The sequence below is a fragment of the Arachis hypogaea genome, chromosome 20, assembly GCF_003086295.3.
Source record: "Arachis hypogaea cultivar Tifrunner chromosome 20, arahy.Tifrunner.gnm2.J5K5, whole genome shotgun sequence".
NCBI classification, from domain to species: Eukaryota; Viridiplantae; Streptophyta; class Magnoliopsida; order Fabales; family Fabaceae; genus Arachis; species Arachis hypogaea.
Window position 1 is genome coordinate 3,276,774 of NC_092055.1, and position 20,887 is coordinate 3,297,660.

The 20,887-nt window shown below is 32.5% G+C and overlaps 2 protein-coding genes and 1 long non-coding RNA gene across 5 annotated transcripts; 2 read left to right on the top strand and 1 right to left on the bottom strand.

Moving 5' to 3' along the window:
* Positions 1-10,977: 10,977 nt before the first annotated feature.
* Positions 10,978-11,559, top strand: LOC140182862 (uncharacterized). The gene is made up of 2 exons (XR_011879098.1): positions 10,978-11,113; positions 11,225-11,559. It is a non-coding gene; the product is annotated as an uncharacterized lncRNA (long non-coding RNA).
* A 1,166-nt stretch (positions 11,560-12,725) lies between these two features.
* On the top strand, positions 12,726-18,790 carry LOC112783721 (uncharacterized). 3 transcript variants are annotated; one of them, XR_011878240.1, is made up of 17 exons: positions 12,726-13,071; positions 13,188-13,297; positions 13,581-13,671; positions 13,770-13,896; positions 13,984-14,158; positions 14,513-14,657; positions 14,745-14,835; positions 15,225-15,283; positions 15,353-15,430; positions 15,837-15,920; positions 16,204-16,382; positions 16,854-16,982; positions 17,102-17,222; positions 17,429-17,514; positions 17,866-17,950; positions 18,109-18,225; positions 18,311-18,790. XR_011878240.1 is itself a non-coding variant. In XM_025826767.3 (16 exons), exons 1-16 carry the CDS (start codon positions 12,982-12,984, stop codon positions 18,124-18,126), a joined length of 1,620 nt encoding a protein of 539 aa, XP_025682552.1. In that variant the 5' UTR covers positions 12,726-12,981; the 3' UTR covers positions 18,127-18,790. The 3 variants fall into 3 exon arrangements, 1 of the variants encoding a protein (XP_025682552.1); XR_003193554.3 differs by having other exon boundaries at positions 17,102-17,174; XM_025826767.3 differs by having other exon boundaries at positions 17,102-17,174; positions 18,109-18,790.
* Positions 18,726-20,347, bottom strand: LOC112783723 (chaperonin-like RBCX protein 1, chloroplastic). Its single transcript, XM_025826768.3, has 6 exons — positions 19,945-20,347; positions 19,745-19,839; positions 19,392-19,509; positions 19,244-19,260; positions 19,087-19,149; positions 18,726-18,969 (listed from the first exon to the last, which is right to left on the bottom strand). The coding sequence occupies exons 1-6, from the start codon at positions 20,105-20,107 to the stop codon at positions 18,895-18,897; spliced, it is 531 nt and encodes a 176-aa protein (XP_025682553.1). The 5' UTR covers positions 20,108-20,347; the 3' UTR covers positions 18,726-18,894.
* Between the last annotated feature and the right edge of the window lie 540 nt (positions 20,348-20,887).

Below are 20,887 nucleotides of genomic sequence, written 5' to 3' on the forward strand. Positions count from 1 at the left end.
TTGAGCACCAGTGGATCAATAAACCCAAAACCATCTTGAGTAACAAGATTAAATGCTTCCACACAATCCGTCTCACAAATAACATCTCGTTGACCCACATCCCAAGCTAAGAGATATCCTCTCCAAATAGCAAACAATTCTCCTTGAAGAATACTATTACTCTCAATCATTCCCAAACACCCCCTTTGCCAGCTCCCATTACAATCTCTAATAACACAAGCAAAACCAACACTATCACTCGAACCAAAATAACTAGCATCACAATTAATCTTAAAAGTACCAATGGATGGGGGATTCCAAAAACCATTTAGAGTAGAGGGAAGGGACATACGTTGTAATTCAAAAATATTTCTAAGCTCCTTTTCTGAAGTTAATGCCAGACAAATGACTTTTTCCGGAGGCCAAGTTTTATGGGGATTAAAGATGTCGTTATTCCTTGCTCGCCATATCCACCAAAGTCCCGAAAAGAACTTGAACGGGTGCTCTCTGCTATGATACAAGAACCAGTTCTTCAAATCCAAAGGATGACAAGGAATATCCAACCTTTGCCAGACAAGCTGAGCTTTTGGACAATCCCGAATACAATGTATAACCGATTCCTGGCTAGAAAGACATCTTGGACACCTATCCGATGACGACATCCCTCTTCTAAAGCGAAAACTTGCAGTAGGAAGAGCATCCTTAAGACACAACCAAGCTAAAAACTTATGCTTTTCCGGAACAAGCTGACGCCAAAGCCAAAGCCAATTCTCCCTCTCCTCCCAACCAAACAGCTGCTTACACAACCACAAGTAACCATTGCGTGAGTCATAGACTTTGGCAGCAGACCCACTCCAATACCAACCCACTTCCGGACCTGCTTGTTCATCTGGATTGTAAGAGAGAATATTATCTTTCAGATTTTGAAATAAAGGAGAATAAAGAGTATCCAAATGCCACCTACCAACCGACCAAATATCCTGTATCCGGAGATTCGAATCAGAAATGTGGACATAATCCATCTCATTAGATAACCGTCCTTCTCTCCTCCAGCTATAAAACCAAAAATTCTGGTTCAAATCTCCAATACACCAAGCAAACCCATCCTTCAACACTTTCCAAGCCTTGCAAAGACACCTCCAAATGGGAGAGTCCTTGTTCTTAGGATAACTAAAACAGTCATATAGAGATGATCGGTATTTGGCATCCAATAATTGGACCCATAGCTTGTTTGGCTGCTGGAAAAAAGTCCAAACTAGCTTCCCAAGAAGAGCAATATTTACACAATAAGGATCTCTAATCCCCAAACCTCCATATTTTTTTGGAGTAACCAGTACCTTCCAACTAACAAGATTCAATCCTCTTCCATCAACTTGTCCTTTCCAAAGAAAATTCCTCATCATAGACTCCAATTTACTAATGATTCCTTTGGGAAAAATAGAGACCTGCATCTGGTACGTGGGAATAGCAGCGGCAACAGAATTAACCAAGCAGAGTCTACCAGCCCGATTGAGTAAACTCCCTTTCCAGCTTGCTAGCCTACTCCGAATCTTATCCAGGACACCATTGAAAGCTGAACGAGTCACTCTAGAATGGCTAAGGGTAACTCCAAGATACTTGCCCAAATCCTGGACAAATCTGATAGAGGATACCCCAGTGAAAACCTCTTTCCTTGTTGCAGAGACATTCTTGGAGCAAAGTGCTTTAGACTTCTCCACATTAATCTTCATCACAGTTGCTTTGCAAAAAGTCTCTAAAACCAACATCACATTTTGCACTTGTCTCTTTGTAGCTTTACAGAATAGAAGCAAGTCATCCGCAAACATTAAATGGGATATTCTTGGTCCCCCTCTAGAAATAGCAACCGGCTCCCACAAGCCCAAATCAACCTGATGACTAATAAAGCATGCCAGTCGCTCCATACACAACACAAAAAGATAGGGTGACATAAGGTCTCCTTGTCTAAGACCTCGGCTAGGAGTAAAGCCATTCAGACGACTCCCATTCCAAAGAATAGATAAGGAAGAAGCAGTGACACAATTCATAATCAAATTAAGTGTAGGAATAGGAAAACCAAAGCTCTTAAGGGTATGAGCTAAAAACCTCCAGTCAACTCTGTCATAAGCTTTCTCCAGATCAATCTTAAAGGCCAGTGTGCCTTTCTTTGATTTAGTCTTCTTCATAAAGTGGAGGACTTCTTGAGCAATAATGATGTTGTCAGGAGTTCCTCGTCCCGGAATAAATCCTCCTTGAAGCGGGCCAACAATCTCCGCAAGATGAGGACGAAGCCTATTAACAAGGACCTTCGTGATGATCTTGTAAACTACATTGCAGAGACTAATCGGCCTGAAATCTTTCATAGATACCGGTGATTCAACCTTTGGAATGAGAACCAGTAAAGTCTCCAACATTCTCGGATCAAGAGTAACACCGGAGAATGCCTGCTTAACCATCTTCCAAACATCAAGACCAATGATCTCCCAATATTCTTTGAAGAAGAAAGCTTGAAACCAATCTGGACCTGGAGCTTTAAAAGAGTTCATGTGAAAAACAGTTGTTTTGACTTCCTCCATAGTAACTGGTGCCGTAAGATTATTGCAAGCTTCCTCATTCAGAGAAGGAAGAGGCACATCACCAAGGCAACCCAAATCAACATCATCCAAATGACAGAATAAGCTTTTATAGAAAGACTCTGCTTCTTGACTCAGAACTTCTGGATTAGTTTCCCACACTCCATCCTTGAGAAAAAGGCCATGAATCTTATTATGCTTCCTTCGCGCAAGAGTTTGAATATGAAAGAATCTTGTATTCCTATCCCCGAACCTTACCCACTGCTCTCTGGACTTTTGGAACCATAGGAGCTCTTCTTGCACTAGAGTATTATTATAATCATCAAGCAACTGTTGCTCTTTCTGACGCAAATAAATACTATCCACCACTTCCAAACGCTTTTGTAAATAATTAATCTGCTGCTCTAATTCACATTTCTTAACAAAAATGTTACCAAATACCTTCGAGTTAAACTCTAGTGAATTCTTCTGTACTTCTGAAAGCTTGCCATGAATTCCTCTATTACCAGACCACCATGACTGGTTCACAATATCTTTATACCCAGGATGAGTAGCCCAAGCAGCAACAAATCGGAAAGGTCAATTCCCTTTAGGCTGAGGACGACCTTTACAACGCACCAGAATAGGGCAATGATCAGACTGAAGCCTATTTAAAACTTCTGCATAAGCCTCTGGAAAGATAGATAACCAACTACTATTTATACAGACTCGATCAAGCTTTTTTGCCACGTCAACATAATTTTTCACCCTCCTGTACCAAGAAAACTGCCTCCCGATAGTATTCAGATCAAACAAACCACTATCCCCTAATGAAGTAGCAAACATGTCTGCTCTTTGATAAGAAAATTGACAGCCCTTAGATTCATGAGAAAATTTGACTTCATTAAAATCACCAAGAACAATCCAAGGTCCTTGAAAAACCATGGATTGTGCAACAAGATAATCCCAAAGGAAAACCCTTTTATTAAATTGAGAACTGCCATAAATACCACTACACCTCCAAATTAAATTATCAAAGTGAACCTCAACAGTAACACCCTGATCAAAAGCATCAATGAACTTACAACAAACACCCTTCATAGAGGATAGAAACCAAATACCTCCCTTATGCCCCTGTGCCTCTACTATACCAACAGAGTGATACCCCAACCTTTCCCAAAATAATTTTAAATGCTGAAAAGGGGAGTGAGTTTCAACCACAATAAAGAAAACAGGTCTAAATTTCCTAACAAGTTCCTTACAATGCATCCGGCTAACTTATTAGAAGCACCCCTAATATTCCAAACAATCATATTTAAACTATCCATAAATAATAGGGACAGAATAAATAAGAACATAAACTCTAAACAGAATCACCAACCTCAATAGGTGGTTTGTCCTGCGGTACTGGCACACTCTGATCCTCAATAATTGCCACCTTTGGACCCCCTGACACTGCACTTGCCATGCTTCCATCTACTAAGGTTTCCTCCGTTGTGCCACCATTTTTATCAACTGGCGAGTTCTGCAAGGAGGAAGGCCGAGGACGCTTCCGTAGAGAAATTCCACGACGTGCAGGAGTTCTGCGCAATGGAGATGGCGCAATTTCATGTTTTTCTTGCTTCCCCATCCTAATGCCAGTTGATTTGCCTCCATCACCATGCAAATTGGGCCTTGGAACCCTTCTCGAACCAAACTTGTGCTGCTTTCCATCTTGGTCCTTCAAACCTGATGACTGGCCTATTGTAAATTTTTTCTTACGCAGCACTTGTTGCCAGCCCTCTCCATCATCCATGCATGCCTCATTAACAAGACCATCAGGCACGTGAGGAGCCAATGATTCCGTAATCACATCCTTCCCTTTAACAACTCCTAATTTCTCACCCAAATCACGAGCTTCTGATTCAGCCTCTTTTTGAATCTCATGATTATTGTGTGGCACTAGTGTTGGGGCTTCATTATTTTTTCCATCACCAAAGGAATTTATGTTTCCTTCCAAGGACTCCTTCTCCATGCACAACGATTTATCATGCCCATACCATGCACAAGTAGCACAAATCAACTGTAAACTCTCGTACTCCACTTCATAAGTCACACCCTCCACTATAATATGTTTGATTACAGGCAACTCAAGATTAATTTGAACACAAGCTCGGGCAAATTTTTCTCTTTCTGCGAGCTTAGTAGCCAAATCTACTTTCACCAGAATCCCAATTGCAGAAGCAATTCGCAGCATTGCTTGTTCCTGGTAGCACCAAATTGGAAGTCCCGAGACTCGAATCCATACCAGCGTTGATCCAAAGGATTTTTCGCATGGCCTAAAATCCACATCCCATGGCTTTACTGCAACATAGTGACCGTCTATCAACCACGGGCCACCAAGAATGACTTTCTCACGATCCCCAGCAATATCAAATTTAACCAAAAAATATCCAAATCCCACATCCAACAAATCAAACCCTCCTTTGATGCGCCATACTATCCGGAGCTTATGCATGAGAGCCGTGTAGCCATAATACTTATCCAACACCTTGATCACGATGGCTTCCTTATAAGGTTCAGCTAGACAGCTCTTTGCCTCCTTGGTAAAACTGACACTTGGTGGACGAGAATCACCCTGCTTACCTGTCACCGTCGCGATACCATCCCCAGATAAAGACCCTACTAATGCAAAGGCCTTAGACTTTTCTGCACCAATGACTTTATCTCTAAAAGAGACCTTGGATGACTTTCCTAACCCCTCTCGAGAAAAACCCTCCTTAACACCGGATACACACCCACCCACGCTCTCCCCCTTATCTCTTCCGATGGCATGGCCATCTTCCTCACCGTGTTTCACCCTCAACCGCTCGCCCCCGCTTTCTCCTTCTCTCATAATGATAAATTGTGTTTAAAAGGTATTCTTTATTTTTATAGTTTACTGAAACTATGCAAATTTATGCTATGTAAATAATTACTAATAAAACAATAACAAAAGATAATATTCAAAAATTAATAAAAATATTTTTTTTTCTGTCTTAAATATTATTTTACTGTAGTAACATACCTCACATATTTCTTTATTTATTTATTTATTTATTTAGGTTAAATATCAAAACAATGCACTACATCCTTTTCTTTTTTTTCTCCATTTAACAATATACAATCTAACAAAATAACAGTTACATAACCTTAGCCATATCACTTGGAAATTAAAAAATCGGTTAACCCAGACAAGTCTAACAAAATTTGTAGCCCATTTTCTTTTTATTGTTACCAGTGACTAAATTTTATCCACTTTTTCTGCACTTGCATAAAAAATGTGACCCAAGCCCAAAAACCCACTTATGGTCACATACACAGAAAAAAAAATTTGCCCAAGAGACCCAACTTACCAAAAACAATTAGGACCTAATTATACTGATTAACTTTTCTACAATTTTGCAGTACAACTGCAAAATCCCTGACCGAGTGTTCCATCAACTGAACTCTCTGACTATGGCCAAGCACAACGTGTTCATCTAAGAGGTTTGCCACGTAATATCTATAGGTGTGGATTTTTTTTTCCATCCACACTATAGAACTCCCCAAATTTTAATGCTAGATATATAAGCTTAATGTTTGTTGAGTAAATTAGAGTATATATGCAAATAATAAAGCGGAATAGAGTAGCATTTTGAGTTAATTTTAATTGATGATTCGAGTCGATCTATCTCTTTTTAAAACAAGTTTTGGTTGGAAATGGTGGCTGACTACTCGCTTTGTCACATCTATAAAAGAGTGTCACCTATTATATTTTGATTATAAAATTAATACGATAATACTAAAGAAATAAAAAAAGTTAGAACTTATTTTATTTAACATTTAACAATTAATAAATGTTAAATAAGATAAATTCGAACTGATTTTGATTAAATTCTTTTGATTATCAAACATCTTCGAAATTAATAATATATAAGGGATGGTTATTAAATGCATCAATTATCAATAAAATAAAAGTAATATTTATATTATTTAAATGTATTACGAGTAAATAAAATTATAAATCTCAGTTGACTAATAAGATAGAATATAATATGACATATTTTGCATGTCAAATTAATAATATATAATAGATTTTAATTTTAATTATAATAAAAAATATCATGTGATATATTTTAGTTATTAAATTAATAATTAATGATAATAATATAAGAGAGATAGAATGGATAAAAAAAAAGTAAGAAGGAGATGCTTCCTAAATTTTAAAAGAAAAGATTTCAATTTAATTACAAAAGAGTGTTATACAACACATTTTGATTGTAAAATTAGTAATATATATTATAATATAAATATTAAATACGTCAATCATCAACATTATAAAAATAATTTTATATTGAATTAATATATTATAAATAAATAAAATCACAAATTTTAGTTAACTAATGAGATAGAGTATAATATAATATATTTTGTATGTTAAATTAATAATATATAATATATTTTAATTTTAATTGCAATACAAAATATATGCGATATATTTTTGTTAAAAAATTAGTAATTAATAATAACATAGGAGAGAGATGTAGTAGGAAAAAAAGAAAGAGACATAGAATAGGAAAAAGAAAAAAAAGTGAAATCTACTTAATTTTGAAAGAAGAGATTTTAATTTAATTATAAAAAATTGTCATATGATATATTTTGATCGTAAAATTAATAATATATAATGGAACGATGTTAAATGTGTCAATTATCAATAAAATAATTATTTATATTAATTAAGCGTATTACAAGAATAAAATCATAAATTTTAGTTGAATAACAAGATAAAGTGTAATATGACATATTTTGTATGTCAAATTAATAATATATATAATGTTTTAATTTTAATTGAAGTACAAAATAATATATGTAATATATTTTTGTTATTAAATTAATAATTAATAATAATATATAAGAGAGATAGAATAATAGATAGAAAAAAGTATTAAAAAAGTAAAATCTCTTTAATTTTGAAAGAAGAGATTTCAAATCAATTATAAAAGAATGTCATATCTCATATGGTATATTTTGATTATAAAATTAGTAATATATAATGGATGAATATTAAATGCTTCAATCATCAATAAAATAAAAATAATTTTTTATATTAATTAATGTATTATAAGTAAATAAAATCATAAATTTCAATTAACTAATGAGATAGGGTGTAATTTCACATATTTTACATGTTAAATTAATAGTATATAATATATTTTAATTACAATTATAATATAAATTATGTGGTATATTTTAGTTATTAAATTAGTAATTAATAATAATATGTAAAAGATATAGCATAGATAAAGAAGAAAGAGACATAGAAAAGAAAAGGAGAGAAAGGTGAAATCTCTTTAATTAATTTTTGAAAAAAAAGATTTGATTTCAATTATAAAAAAATGTCATATGACATATTTTGATTGTAAATTTAATTAATTAATAATATATAATGGATGAATATTAAATTCGTCAATTATCAATAAATTTTTTTTTTGGTGACTGTCAATCATCAATAAAATAAAATCATAAATTTAAGATGACTAATTAATACCAATTAAAGTCGAATTATTTCTAATTTTTTTTTTCTCAACCTCCACTATAAAAATAAGTGCCTTGATAATTTTATCTTCATAGTGCTCTCTCATAGCGACTAGTTAAATTTATTCTCGTGCTCAAACACGTCTAATAATTCTATACAAATATTTCTCGTGTTACAGAAAATAATGAGAAATCAAATTATGTCCACTTCTCTTATTGTTTTATTTGTTGTTCTCTTCCTTGCTTATGGTATGTACTACTAAGTAGCATTGCTGATCATCTATCCATTCATGATTCATCCTTGTCATGTGTTGTAGAAATTTTTTTTTGATAACAAATAATCCTGTTTTATTGTTGCAGATGGTGGGTTAGTAGAGGCACAACGTCTAACTAAATGTCAAGCGAAAGAACCTATTGATGTATGCACTATTCCGCATTGTTCTTCAATATGTGATCAAAAGTATTCAAGTAACTTGGGGGTTGCAAGTGGCCAGTGCTTAAGTAGTACAGTCTGCAATTGTATTTACAGCAGCGTCAACCCAGATTGCCATGCCAAAGATCATTTGATTTGATACAATCATTATTATGCCTTCTGCAGCTCCTTATGTATTATAATAAAAAATCCATAGCTCTCTACGCCACAGTTTTGTATTATTAGAAGGATTTAATAAAAGAGCACATGCAGATTTATTTTAAAATATTTTATTTTTGAGTTATGTTAGATAACCAATAATTTATTTAAAAACATAAACAACCACCGGTTAAATAAAAGCACACTATATTTTTAAATTACTCACTTAAATTTTAATATTAGAATAATCATTCATACACTTAGTGAAATAAATATCCAATATTTCTATTATTTACATTATTTAATATTTTCATTGTCTACCTATACTTTTTCTTTATTTATTTCAAAAAGCACCCTAGATCAAGCTAGCTCTCATCTTAATTACCTTAAGTTAGCGCCACTCAAGTTATCACCAGAAACATTTTACTATTTGTTTATGTCTCAATTAAGTCTATTTGTTTTTGTAATGATCAATGAAACGGGTGTTCCAATGATTACATTGACAAGAAAAAAGAAAAGTGTGAAAAGATGTGATAGGAAAGCTCTCTTAGGAGTTCCAAAGCAAAATTTAATGGTAAAAAATATTTTTATAAAAACAATTTTTTTTTTTAAAAAATGAATATTGTTAATACAAAAATTTAAAATGGATTAAAGAGTAGATTTTTTAAAAGTTATAAGAAAAAAAATATACATTATAAAAATAAAGGAAAGAGAAGTATCATTTTAATATTTTTTAAAGGAGGAAATTGAAAATTTTTTTTATTATATATTGATGTTATACGTGATATTTTTACGTATATATACTTTTTCTAATATTTTCTATTATTTATATTACAAAGTAATTAATAAAAAGTAAAAGAAAATATTTTTTAAACTAAAAAATTTTTATAAAATAAATGCCTCCTAAATTTTAAAAGAAAAGATTTTAATTTAATTACAAAAGTGTGTCATATGATACATTCTGATTATAAAATTAGTAATATATGATATAATATGAATATTAAATATATCAATTATCAACAAAATAAAAGTAATTTTATATTGATTAAATATATTATAAATAAATAAAATCATAAATTTTAGTTAACTAATGAAATAGAGTATAATATAACATATTTTGTATGTTAAATTAATAATATATAATATTTTATTGCAATACAAAATACATGTCATATATTTTTTTAATAAATTAGTAATTAATAATAATATATGAGAGAGATATAATAGGTAAAGAAGAAAGAAACATAAAAAAGGAAAAAGTGAGATCTATTTAATTTTAAAAGAAGAGAATTTAATTAATTATAAAAGAATGTCATATGATATATTTTGATCGTAAAATTGGTAATATATAATTGATAGATATTAAATGTGTTTTTTTTTATCAAAGATATGAGACTCAAACCCGCAACCTCTTAATTGAATATGGGAAGACTATGCCATTTGATCTATTACTCATTGGCAGATATTAAATGTGTTAATTATCAATAAAATAATTATTTATATTAATTAAACGTATTACAAGAATAAAATCATAAATTTTAGTTGAATAATGAGATAAAGTATAATATGACATATTTTGTATGTCAAATTAATAATATATTTATAATGTTTTAATTTTAATTGTAATACAAAATATATGTAATATATTTTTGTTATTAAATTAGTAATTAATAATAATATATAAGAGAGATAGAATAAAAAAAAAGTATAAAAAAAGGAAAATTTCCTTAATTTTAAAAGAAGATATTTTAAATTAATTATATGGTATATTTTGATTATAAAATTGATAATATATAATAGATGAATATTAAATGCTTCAATTATCGATAAAATAAAAATAATTTTTATATTAATTAATGTATTATAAGTAAATAAAATCATAAATTTCAGTTAACTAAAGAGATTGGGTGTAATTTCACATATTTTGCATGTTAAATTAATAATATATAATATATTTTAATTACAATTGTAATACAAAATATGTGATATACTTTAGTTATTAAATTAGTAATTAATAATAATATATAAAAGATATAGCATAGATAAAGAAGAAAGAGACATAGAAAAGGAAAAAGGGAGAAAGGTGAGATCTCCTTAATTTATTTTTAAAGAAAAAATTTAATTTTAATTATAAAAAAATGTCATATAGAATATTTTAATTATAAAATTAATAATATATAATGGATGAATATTAAATGCATCAATCGTTAACAAAATAAAATAATAAAATTATAAATTTAAGATGACTAATTAATATCAATTAAAGCTGAATTATTTCTAATTTTTTTTCTCAACTTCCACTATAAAAATAGGTGCCTTGATAATTTTATCTTCACAGTGCTCATTAAATCTTATTCTCGTCCTCAGACACGCCTAATAATTCTATACAAATATTTCTCTTAGACACAAAAAATAATGAGAAATCAAATTATGTCCGCTTCTCTTATTGTTTTATTTGTTGTTCTCTTTTTTGTTTCTGGTATGTACTACTAAGTAGCATTGCTTATCATCTATCCATTCATGATTCATCTTTGTGATGTGTTCTAGAAAAAATTTTTTTATAACAAATAATCCTGTTTTATTGTTGCAGATGGTGGGTTAGTAGAGGCACAATATCTAACTAAATGTCAAGCAAAAATACCCATTGATGTATGCACTATTCCGCATTGTTCTTCATTGTGTGATCAGAAGTATTCAAGTAACTTGGGGATCGCAAGTGGTCAGTGCTTGAGTAGGACAGTCTGCAATTGTATTTACAAAAGCGTCAACCCAGATTGTCATGCCAAAGATCATTTGATTTGATACAATTATTATTATGCCTTCTGCAGCTTTTTATGTATTATAATAAAAAATTCACTGCTCTATACACCACAACCTTGTATTAGAAGGATTTAATAAAAGAGCACATGCAGATTTATTTTAAAATATTTTATTCATTGGTATTATGTAAATCGAATAACAAGCAATGATTAATCTATCGCGAATCAAAACTCTATTTAAGAATTTACAACTAGAAAATGGGTTATTGCATATATAAAGCGGAATTTAAATCTCCGATACTAATTTAAAAAACTAGTAAATTTTCCACTAAACTAACCTAACACACTTGAATTTGTGCCAATACATTTAATTCGAAACCCAAAACATCAATCGGCTCTGAGCGTAGAAGCCCATTAGACGTTGCAGTAAGACCAAAATCAAAAATAAGAAATTCAAATAGCTAGTAAGACTTCTTTGTTTTCTTTTTCTTTGGTCAGAGTTGTTTCGTTTTGTATGTGTTAGGTTTTTGTTTTGTTCGTGTGTTTTCTCTTCTTTGGGCCTATGGCCTCTTATGTCATAAAAAAAGAACTCTTTAGTGTGCAAGAAAAAAAAAATTAAAAAGAAAAAGAAAAAGGTAAAGGAGCTGGTCTGCAATTCCGCATAATTAGGGATGTTCAAATCCAAACCGATCTAAATTAAACCGTTCATCCAATTCGATTCAAATTAAAAATCGATTAAAACCGCATTAATTTGGATTTGATTGAATTTTATTTTTTGTAAACCGTTGAATTGGATCGGATTTCGGATCTAGTTTTCATAACCGATCCAATCCAATCCAAACCACACAATGTGCTATAATATTATTATTTTATTATTATATTTACAATTATACTTATAACATGTTCAATTTGTTATACATTTTTCTATTATTCATGTATTATTATTATTTAATAAATATTTTATGTTCAAAATGCTATTTATTTATTTATTTTAACTAACGTATAATTTTATTTCTATTGTTATGTTATCGTTGACTTTTTAAGATATTGCTAAGACTTGTTATGTCATTGTTGATTATTTAAAATTTGATATTGAGACTTGTTATATGTATTTAATTTTTTTTATTTTAAAAATCGTAAATCCAAACCAATCCAAACCGATTGTGTTCGAATCGGATCGGATCGGATTTCCAAAAAAATTTCATCCAATCCAAACCGTATTACACATAGATTAAACGTTCGAATCGAATGACTTTTTTTCTTAAAACCGAACCAAACCGCACCGTGAACACCCTACGCATAAGTACATGTGTTACTTTCTTCAACCGGTTGGAGATGTTAATTGTGGTGTGGACCCCAAAGCAAATTAAAAAGATGTTGGGAATGGACTGCAATTGCAAGCAACGCCCAGATAAACGTGGGAACGAAAAATCACAAAAGGTTTTTATTGCAAAAATAAATGTTGTAAGAAAACAATCCGAAAGGGAAAAGGGAAAGGTGGCAGGTTAGTTAGTTTGAGATTTGGAAGCGCACCAAAACGCACGCATTTCTCGAAAGAAATAAATAGGGACTAAGCAGAGAGGAATCAATGAGCAAAAAAGCTTTGTCCATCTTGATGCGCGCCAGAATGAGGCCTAACAGTAATTCCAACCATTCTGTCTCTCCTCTCTCTCTAACCGTTAGTGATTTCAACTCTCAGTTTCTTTCTTTATTGCAGATTTTCGATTTCATGTTATTCGATTGTTTTCGGCTAGAATTTGATTCGTTTGTTTGTTTCTGATGAATGCACAACAGAACGCCGTGAAGCAAATGCAGCGGCACCGGAATTCCCGAGAAGGCCAATCAGCTGGAGGTGCTTCGAGAGAAGAAAATTCAGCTTCTAATGACTCCGGCAGTTCTGAGAGGTTTCTAGTTTCATTTTCTCTCTGTATAATGAGTCGATCTATACTCTCCTTATTAATAATTGATGATTTTTGTGTTGTTGAAGTTCTGAATATTTTAATACATCTATTGTTTTATATGTAACAATTTCTATTAATAAGTGTATAATTTGTGTTGTCGGATACTCGGATCCATCTATTTCTATAGTCGATCCTGCCTAGTTGCATGGACTTGTCAATGATCTAAGAAGATGTAGTAAAACTCATTGGTTTTATTTTGCTTCTGTTTATCTTTGCTTGGTCGTAGAGAGTTTATGCATGTCCGTGCCTCAATGGACTCTGCGGTATCAATGAACAAGACGGAATTTCTAGATGATGCGCTTAATAACTTCTCAGAGGTAAGTATGATCTTAGGTTTCATTGGTATGGAACTTTCTTTATGCAATTCTCTTAATATCATTGCTTATTCAATTTCCATAAGTTGACAATAATGTAGGGCTATTTTAGCTTTTCTCATGAAAACCGTCGCAAGTTGCTCCTACTCCTTGCTAGGGAGTATGATCTCAATAGGTCACAGGTTTGTGAACTGATAAAACAGTACCTTGCACTTGAACTTCCTGCTGGTGAGTGATTTTGTGTGTGTAACTCTTTGCATTATTGCTTTCAAACTCGTGTTGTGAGAGAATCAATTGTGTGATATGGTTTTACAGACAAAGCTCAAGTGAGTGAAGAAGAAGGCTTGTTTGCTTCTTTCTATCGCATTGAGCGAAACTTGAGGCATGCACTTAAGCCAGTTTATGAAGTCCTTTTTGAGCGCCTCAACACTCATCCTGGAGGGTTGAGGTTCTTGTCCATCCTTCGTGCTGATATCCTATATATTCTCACGTAAGGTTATGGCTTATGCTGCATGATTTTGTTAGCAACTTTATTGTGTCTCTATTTCCTTTAATTTAGTTATCTTGAAATGACAGTAGGAATAAATAAACAAATCTTTTTTGTATGCTGCTTCTATTAAATTTAGTGGATTTCATGTTAGAGAATTCAGTACTTCTTATCCTACAAGGCTCTGCACAAGGCTTTTCTGGTAAAATCAATTTACAGTTCATTTCATGTTTCCTGGAGAACAATGCAACCCCCCCAAAAAAAATATATATATATATAGAGAGAGAGAGAAGATAAGAGTTCATCTTTACTTTTCCAAAACTTTGAATATGATGAATCAATTCTTCCACTGTACAGAGAGGAAAATATTGCATCTCTGAGAGCATTAGATTCTTATTTACACGAGAAACTGAGTACGTGGCTTAGTCCTGCTACCTTAGAGCTTCACCAAATTACATGGGATGATCCTGCTTCTCTTCTGGAGAAAATTGTTGCATACGAAGTACCTTCTCCTTTTCATTTCCTTGAATTTTCATTTAGTGCCCCTCTTATCTTCCATTGTATGCATAATCTTCAATATCTCGTGTAGGCTGTGCACCCTATCAGCAACCTTCTAGATCTAAAGAGAAGGCTAGGAATTGGCCGTCGTTGTTTTGGATATTTACATCCTGCAATTCCTGGTCAGCATTTCTTCTAGAACATTGGTTACTAAAGATAATTGTATACTTGGCTATATCGAATCCATCACTATTTGGCTTCTCTTCAATTTGATTTTGTAATAGCCTGAAAACAACCGAGTTTTCATGTATGATGTCAAAAGAGTGAAAAGACTTTACTAATGACTGATACCCCATTATTCCGATGACGAGTAAATTGAAAAACTAATATTTGCTGTTTTTGTTTTATATAGGCTACAATTTTTACATGATTGCTTTGATGGTTTGTGACTTAATGAATTTCAGTGGTTGACAATAGACATATTCTCAAATCTACCGTAAAAGTAGTCTTGTCCTAAGATTTTAATGTGTGAAATTATTTTGTGTGCTCTGGGTTTATGTTTTCTGCTCAGGTGAACCTCTAATTTTCATTGAAGTTGCACTGCTGAAGAATATTGCCCATTCTATTCAGGTAAATATTGTCTGGACCTAGCTAACTGCTCTTCAATACCTGTGTAACCAAAAAATTTTTGTACCGCAGGACGTTCTGGAGGATAGTCCTCCTATACCTGAAAGTGAGGCAACCTGTGCACTATTCTACTCTATATCATCAACTCAGGTGCTTATATTAAAAATAGTGAAAAATTTATATTATGTTGAAGCTCAGTAGGATTTTTCCAGTGAAAGTGAGCTCTACTCTTGGGTATTTTGTCCAACTATTTATTTAATTCCCCATTTTGGTCCTTTGACTTGTTTTATTTATGTTTGAAAATTATAGCTGGCTACTTGTCTGTCTATACTGCTGTTAGTTTTCTTCCCCTGTAACAGTGGAAACGAAAAGATGAAAAAATTAATGCGAAAATAAAAACTGATAGAAAAATGATTTTTCTACTAAACTTCTAAGAAACCTGTTCTTAACAACTTAGGTCATCGGAAGGGATTCTCTACTAGATCTTCAAAAATCTCCCTAAAGAAAATAGTTGGACATAATTTTATTCCTTATTGGCATAATTATGAATTTGCAGCCTGGCTTAGCAGGGATCAATCTAGGGAAGTTTCTTATCAAACGTGTTATAACGCTGGTGAAAAGAGAGATGCCACATATATCTGTAAGTATTTTACAAATATTGCAGATTAGTACAATTTCTGGTAAAATTATTTAAATTTTAGCCATTAAACTTTCTACCTTCTCTCAAAGCTGCAGAATTCTGGACTCTTTTTTTCTTACTCTGTGTTACAATATGCGATTGCCAATAGTTGTTGTGCACATTTATGTTGTGAAAATTCTTTGGAAAAACCATTTCTTCTAGGATAATGCAATATCTTACCATATTAATATAATATTGTCATAACTTCCCACATCTAAGATTGCTGACCAATATTTGCTTGCAGACCTTTGCAACTCTCAGTCCCATCCCAGGATTCATGCAGTGGCTCTTGTCCAAATTGGCATGTCAAAAAAGGCTCGCTGAAGGAGACATGTCACAAACTCTTACTGAGGGATCCAATTTGACTTTCTATGAGAAGATACTTAAGCCAGAGGAGGAAGAAGCACTTATGAGTTTACCGAAGTAAGCTACATCCCGTTCTCATGTGGTTCTAAAGCTTACACTATTTGTTTGAAATTTTGAATTGTGCTATTTTTAGATGTTATTTGGCATCTCACCGGTTGTATGGAAGTCTTGCATTAGCATAAAGAAAATTGTTCTGATAACTGCACTACATTTGTTCTGTGTTATTCTTGCTTTCTTTGTTTCTCCTCTTTTGACGGAATAATAGTAAGCAGACAATAGGTTCCTATATTTTGAAATCAAATAAGAATCTCACATGATTTTATATAATGAAAGATGTCATATTCCAACTCAATTAATTGATAATCATATTTGATCCTTTTCTCCATGTGTTGTGCTTGTAAATAGTCATGCCCATGCCATGGCTATTAGTGATACCAATTTCTGATTGTTACACACTTTAGTTAGTGGTAACTTCTACTGGCTCCTCTCATCTATCTTAGGTGTACCTAACAGCATTATGAGTTTCAGGGATCTTGCAATGGGACAAACTGGTATGGAAACCATGTTCAACTTGCTTACTTCTACATCCTATAAGTGGATCCATTCGTCAGAACTTGTGTCAGTGTTAAAGTCTCCTTTGATGCGTTTATGTGCGAGGTATTGCAAGCAATATCGGAAATAAACAAGAGAATATTAAAGTTGCACTGAGCTAGACAGCTATGCATATATTTCATAATTTATGTTAATCTGAACTTTTTATTCTTTTTGTATTATAGATACATTCTGCAAGAGAAGAAAAGAGGGAAGGCTTTGGATTCTGTAGCAAATTTTCACTTGCAAAATGGAGCGGTATGTCTTGCAAGTGTAATATACAGTCAATAAACTTCTCTGTTATTGGTAATGGCATCCACTTTGAAACCGATAGTTTCTGTGCAATGTTTGATGCTTTGCAATATGTTCAGACGTCTTGACTGGATTTCTTTTCATTGGAAACATTCTCTGAGTTATTTTCCTAGCATTTGTTTCTCTCTATAATTTGTATGCCAAAACTGGGAGATTTCATCTAGCACCACAAGTAACATAATCTTCTTAATATATCATAGATGGTTGAAAGAATAAACTGGATGGCAGACCGATCTGAAAATGGCCTTTCCCAAAGTGCGGGCATCATGGTCAACTATGTTTATAGGTACTGTCTCTTGTAAACACTGGAGCTAGTTTTTCTGTTTTTGTTCTTACCCCAAGTATACACACCATTATATCTTTTCGCTATCAGGTGGTTCTTGGGTCTTGATAAATGTTTAGAAAATCTTGTTTGCTTAGCTGACAAATTTCCTGAAGTTCACCTTGGTTATTTTGGTGGGGTTGGGAAGAATCTTACCATTAGAAGGTGTAACAACTGTAATTGTCATTTCATGCTATTGTCGGTCACTTATGTTATTAATCTCTTTAAAAGGATGGATTTGATAAGATGAATTCAATTTAATTTTCAATTCACATTATCAAATTTGAAGTGTATGCTGATAATGCCTAATTGCAGATTGGGGCACATAGAAGAGTACGCTCATTCGTATTTCAGCAATGGGGAAATTCATGCCTCAAGTGATCTCCGTCACTATGTTGAGGTAATGCCTTCTGCTGATCTGCTTAATCTCCATTCAAGTTTGATGTGAGATATACATTTTTCAGAAATATCTTGTGCTTTTCTGGTACGGAAAGCAGAAACAAATGCATTTACTGCTATTATATATTTTAACCTTTTTGCTGTTATATACATCAACAGAGTGACAAGAAACAATGAAATCTGCTTGCTCGGATTAAACTAGGAACAAATGCATTTAAATCTAGAAATGAGGAAGCTTGTATCCTCACATGATGATTTATGTAAAGATAATTAAAGGTACGCCATTGTATATATAATGCAATACTGCGGTAGGAAACTACTTGCAAAATTTTCATACATTTCTATGTTCATACTGCCATAGATAATGACGGGGCAACTCTTGCAAGAGAGCTACATTGCAGAAGGCTATGATAAATGGTTCATGCTTGTCTTAGCAAACGTCAAGCTATATAGTTCTCTTCACAAAGAAAAAGCTCAAGCCATGTAGTAAACTATATGATGTATGTTCATATCAATATAACACTATACTGACAGCAGGCACCATCTCGAGCGAACAGTGTGCTGCTGTTACCAATTTGGTGGTTTCAGATCATTAAATGTAAAGTGTAACATAGGAAAATTGGTTAGATTCGAACTGGTCGAAGGGTTCAGCAGAATCTTGGTCAGAGAAGGCATTTTTTTGTCTTGGCTCTTCAAAAATGAAAAAGTTGATAAAGCAAAAAAGTATTAGACTAAGGTTAATAATATATTCTGTTAGATTATCAATTAACACTATATGATCTAACTCGACATTAATTCATAATTTTGCTATTTCTTACGTATACAATTCATTTGAGAACCATGGATATGAGTTTTTTCTATTACACACAGTTTATTTATGTTAACAATGTTCTGTCTCTTATTCCATAAGAGGCAATGAAGCTTGTACATTGTTGTTGGGACTATTCACTTCTCAGTTTCAACGGGAGTGGTTTCTACCACATAATCCATCATGAGCCTCGTGTTAGAGTCATCAACCATCTACAAGACAATAAAGGCAGGAACAATCAGTTGCATTTATATATACGATAAGTTGAGTTAATTTTAGCATTATCATCAACATTCTGAATACAACGAAAACGTTATTGAATTACAAACCTTAACAGCTAAGCGCTTCAAGTTGTCCCATTCAAAATCATTTTTGCAGTATGCGGATCGCACCTATAATAATTCATCATTCTATTTAGTACTCATCAAAAGTAGTTTGATAAGTGAAAATTGGACAAGCAAGTAACGAGTAATGTTCAGTACTCACTTCCATTATGCGTAGGGCTATTGTTGTACATAGAAGATCCATAAGACATTAGTTTGCAAGATTTCGTATGTTCAATCACAAAAAAAAAATGTTTGAGGTTAGATATTGGCATTGATTAAGGATTAAGTAGCTCGGTAAATGTGGTTACCTAAGTTCTTATGTCTTGATGATTCTCTCATCATACTAGCACAGAATTTGTCCCCATCATTCAATGAGTGTCTACTCAAAAATTCCATTAGCTCTTCGTATGCTTCAGGGTTGTAGCTCTGCTCAGGCATTATTATAAAATTCAACAACTGAGGTTGTAATAAAAAAATCTGACGAGTATGATATACAATTACAAAACTTAAACCTTTAAGAGTGAAAACTTTTCCTTTTTTCTTGGATGTATTTCTCATGACTGAAAGTATTTAGTATCAACACAAGCTAAGCAAGAAGAACAAAAACAAAAACCAACAAAAGCTTAGCAAAAAAGGCAAATTAAAAGAAGGAATTATCAACCTCAAGTTGAGCAGCAACAATTTTAACTGCAGTGTAGTTAAAGAAATTGTGGAGGTTATTAGCAGCCTTTTGTTCTGGTGAAGCTTCTCCGAATCCTGCATCTCACCATATATACAAATGAATCATTCTCTATTGGTATATATACATAATATAGTATATATATAGAAAGAGGAAGAGCAGAGAGTTGTAATATAACTCACCAGGTACAAACATCTTACTGCACTGTAAGCGTGTGGATTGAGAGCTCCTTCTCTTGCAAGGCCAAAACGGGTAAACTTTGTTGCTGCTTGGCATTGATGAAGAGTAGGCATAATTAGAATTTGGAAGGTGAGGAAGTGCTAGAGTTGCATAATAAGATTCCATGGTTACCACTACGGGTTCTTAACTTTGGGTGTGGAACGAGGTTTGAGTTACGGGCTATTATGGCGTCTTCATAAGGAGAAAAAAAATATCTACATGGTTCAATCCACGTAAGGAAATATCTTTGAGCTTCTGTTGAAAAGTGCCAAATTTTACATCCAAAGTGGAACCCACTATTCAACTGTGAATTGGAGAACATCGAAGGGCTTGACACAAAGGATAAACATGTCTTTTCATATTTTCAAGCAAAAATAATAGAACTAGCATTATTCTTATAGAATATTTGAGGGAGAACAAAGTGATTAATTATAACTTTATTAGTATCGTATATAGGTTGATCATTAGTATATAAAATATTAATTACTATATGATAGACGGAATACATATTTGTAACATATATGAGTTATATATGAGTTAGAGCTCGAATGGTATAGTCTTTCTATACTCATCTAAAAGATAAAGACGAATACAGTTTAGGATGAGTTTCATATGAAAAAATAAAATTACAATGATATTCATAAAAGATGTGTTTCATATAAAAAAATTATTCAAATGCTAAAAAATCATTTTAAGACCCTAAATTACCCTTTTTCTAATCCTAATCTCAACCCCCTTCTTCCAAATTTCATCCCTTCCTTTATTATTTTCAGAAATTTCACCACTTCCTTTACCAACACCACCACCACCAACCGTTAGCCTCACTTTTCTCTTTCTCCAGAGCCATAAACAACAACGACAGTGATGATCCTTTGTTTCTTGCAACCTTTACTTCTTGTAACTGTT